This window comes from Brassica napus, chromosome C9 (assembly GCF_020379485.1).
Source record: "Brassica napus cultivar Da-Ae chromosome C9, Da-Ae, whole genome shotgun sequence".
NCBI lineage: Eukaryota > Viridiplantae > Streptophyta > Magnoliopsida > Brassicales > Brassicaceae > Brassica > Brassica napus.
The window spans coordinates 18,582,207-18,584,842 of record NC_063452.1 but is presented as its reverse complement, the minus strand read 5'-3'; the positions used below and the strand labels follow the sequence as shown (position 1 = coordinate 18,584,842).

General features: G+C 40.7%; 1 protein-coding gene across 1 annotated transcript; it reads left to right on the top strand.

Moving 5' to 3' along the window:
* LOC106391578 lies at positions 1-1,693 on the top strand. Its single transcript, XM_013832260.3, has 2 exons — positions 1-282; positions 816-1,693. The coding sequence occupies exons 1-2, from the start codon at positions 213-215 to the stop codon at positions 1,532-1,534; spliced, it is 789 nt and encodes a 262-aa protein (XP_013687714.1). The 5' UTR covers positions 1-212; the 3' UTR covers positions 1,535-1,693.
* Positions 1,694-2,636: the final 943 nt, after the last annotated feature.

Sequence of the window (2,636 nt, the reverse complement as noted above, 5' to 3'; positions counted from 1 at the left end):
AAACAAATCAATGCTAAATCCCAAAAAAGGATATTAATTTAACAGCATTGATTTATTATATAAGATTGATTTATGCGAAACCGGGATCAGGTCTCATTAGCTAACCGTCATCACATCCACATTGCTTTGAATAGTCTTTCCCTCTGCCACACTCAAACGTTTTGTTCTTTAAGCAGAAAAAATTGGGGGAAATCTGGAATCGAGAACTCTTCATGGACTTCCGCAGTAGAAGGGTTCAATTTCTTCTCTTCGCTATAGGAATCGTCGCTCTCAGTATCACAGGTGCTTTCTTCTTCATCCTCAAACTTACTGTTTGTTTTTTTTCTGGATGTTCATGTTAAATCAATGTATTTGTAGTGTAAATCTATCTCTTTTTCATCAATTTTTTCCTGTAAGTGCTAAATCTCGATCTGGGCTCTATTAGTTTGTACTGAAGTTTTGACATTTTTGAAGATCTGGTTTTAGAAAAAGTAAGTTTATTTATTCGTCTGATAGATTAGATTTGGCGTATGAACTTCATAGCTCAGTGTGCTGTGTAATTATTTTTATATACTATGGTTGTTAATATATACTTTGGTTTAAACTTGGTTATATGAGTTGTTGGGATGTCTGAAAGATCTGTTGTGTTAGCTCAGTGTGTTGTGTAGTTATTGTTTGAATCTTCAAATTTCGCAAACCCCTTTCCCTCATCTAGCTGCTTAATCCTCGGAACCATGTAGTTTTTGATATATACTATGGTTTAAAATTATTATATGAGTTCTTGGGATGTCTGAATCATCTGTGGTGTTGTCTTTTTTTTTTTATATGTTAAACAGCGGAAAAATGTCGGGAACTTGTTGGAGAAGAAGCTGCGTCAAAGAGTGGACAGTTTACATTCCTGAACTGCTTTGATATGAGTTCAGGAACCGTAGCCTGTGCGGTCAAAGAAGGCGTGAAACTCTATTTCTACAGCATAAGGTCTATCCACGTCGAGAAAGCGCGGAACGTCGCCATCGAGAAAGCCTTGCACGAGGCGTTGGTAAAAGGCATGGCTGCGAACGAAGCAGCCAAAGACGCTCAGAACGCGGGCGCGAAAGCGGCTAAAATGGCGACACGGCAAGCGAAACGGATCATAGGACCGATCGTAGCAGCCGGGTGGGATTTCTTCGAGGCGCTTTACTTTGGAGGGACGTTGACCGAAGGGTTCTTGCGTGGCTCGGGAACTTTAGTCGGTGCTTATTCGGGAGGGTATGTGGGAGAGCAGAGGTTTGGGAGATTCGGTTATCTTGTGGGAAGTCACTTGGGGAATTGGATCGGTGCAAGAGTTGGACTGATGGTTTATGATGTTGTTAATGGGGTGAATTTCTTTCTTGAGGCTTATCAATCTGGAGAAAGTTATGAGGATAAGTCTACTTATGAAACTGAGGAGAATCAGTCGACATTTGAAACTTCTGAGGAGGATCAGTCTACGTATAAAACTTCTGAGGAGGATCAGTCTACGTATGAAACTTCTGAGGATCAGTCTACATATGAAACTCCAAGTTACGAGCTGTAGAAGCTTCCTGGATTGACCATGGCCTAGGAAGCTTTTGAAGATGAATAGATTTGCTCTAGAAGATTCTGGAATGTTTGTTTGTGATACGTTTGACATAGTTGTATAGACCAAAAGAGTTCCAACATTGCTTATTTAAAGTTATAATTTGTTCCTGTTTGACTCGATTTTCCTTTCAGTCATGTCTTGTTTTAGAACCGGTTATACACTACAAGAAAACACGCCGAATTTCGACGGAGGTTCCGACGGACATCAATGTCGTCGGACGTTTGTGACGGATTACCGACCAATTTCCAACGAAATCCAAAAATTTGAAGTCGTCGGAATTCCGTCGGCCCTTTCCGACGGAATTCCGACGAAACATGGGTCGTCGGAATTTTCTGACGACTTTTCGACGACATTCCGATAAAAAATGTAACCGTTGTAGTCGTCGGAAATTCGTCGAAATATACCGACGAACTTCCGACGAATTTCCGAATCGTCGGAATTTTCCGACGACTTTTCGACGAGATTCTGATAAAAAATGTAACCGTTGTAGTCGTCAGAAGTTCGTCGGTATATTCCGACGAATTTCCGACGACATTCCGATTAACAGTACAGTCGTCGGAATTCCGTTAGAATTTTCCGACGAATTTCCGACGAACCATGTGACCGTTGCCGACAAATATATATGACCGTTGTATAGCCGTTTGAGATTGGACAATACCGACGGAATTCCGACGGACTGCTTTACATCCGTCAGAATTTCGTCGGAAAGTCGTCGGAGGGCCGTAAGCAATTTCATATAAATACAACCCCTCCTCATTCAACTCATTCACACTTCATTCTCTCTTCATTCTCTTTAGTCATAACAATTCCGTGAAAATCATGTCTTCAGAAGTTTATTATCGTTCGTGGATGGATAAACCTCATTTGGATCCGAACACCAATTTGCTTACGGAAGAATACGTTCAAGGGATTGGAGAATTCATGAGGCTTGTTCAACAGCAACCGGATGCAAAAAGTGGTATGTTAAGATGTCCCTGCTCTACTTGCAATAATAATAAGGTTATAAAAGAATTTGATGTTTGGACTCATTTGTATATGAAAGGGTTTTCACGTAATT

What these genes read in the sequence shown, in the direction of transcription:
- LOC106391578 (XM_013832260.3), top strand. Translation starts at nt 213, where the DNA reads ATGGACTTCCGCAGTAGAAGGGTTCAATTTCTTCTCTTCGCTATAGGA. An exon ending in CGTCGCTCTCAGTATCACAG is followed by an intron (nt 283 to 815) that starts GTGCTTTCTTCT and finishes TATGTTAAACAG; the next exon opens with CGGAAAAATGTCGGGAACTT.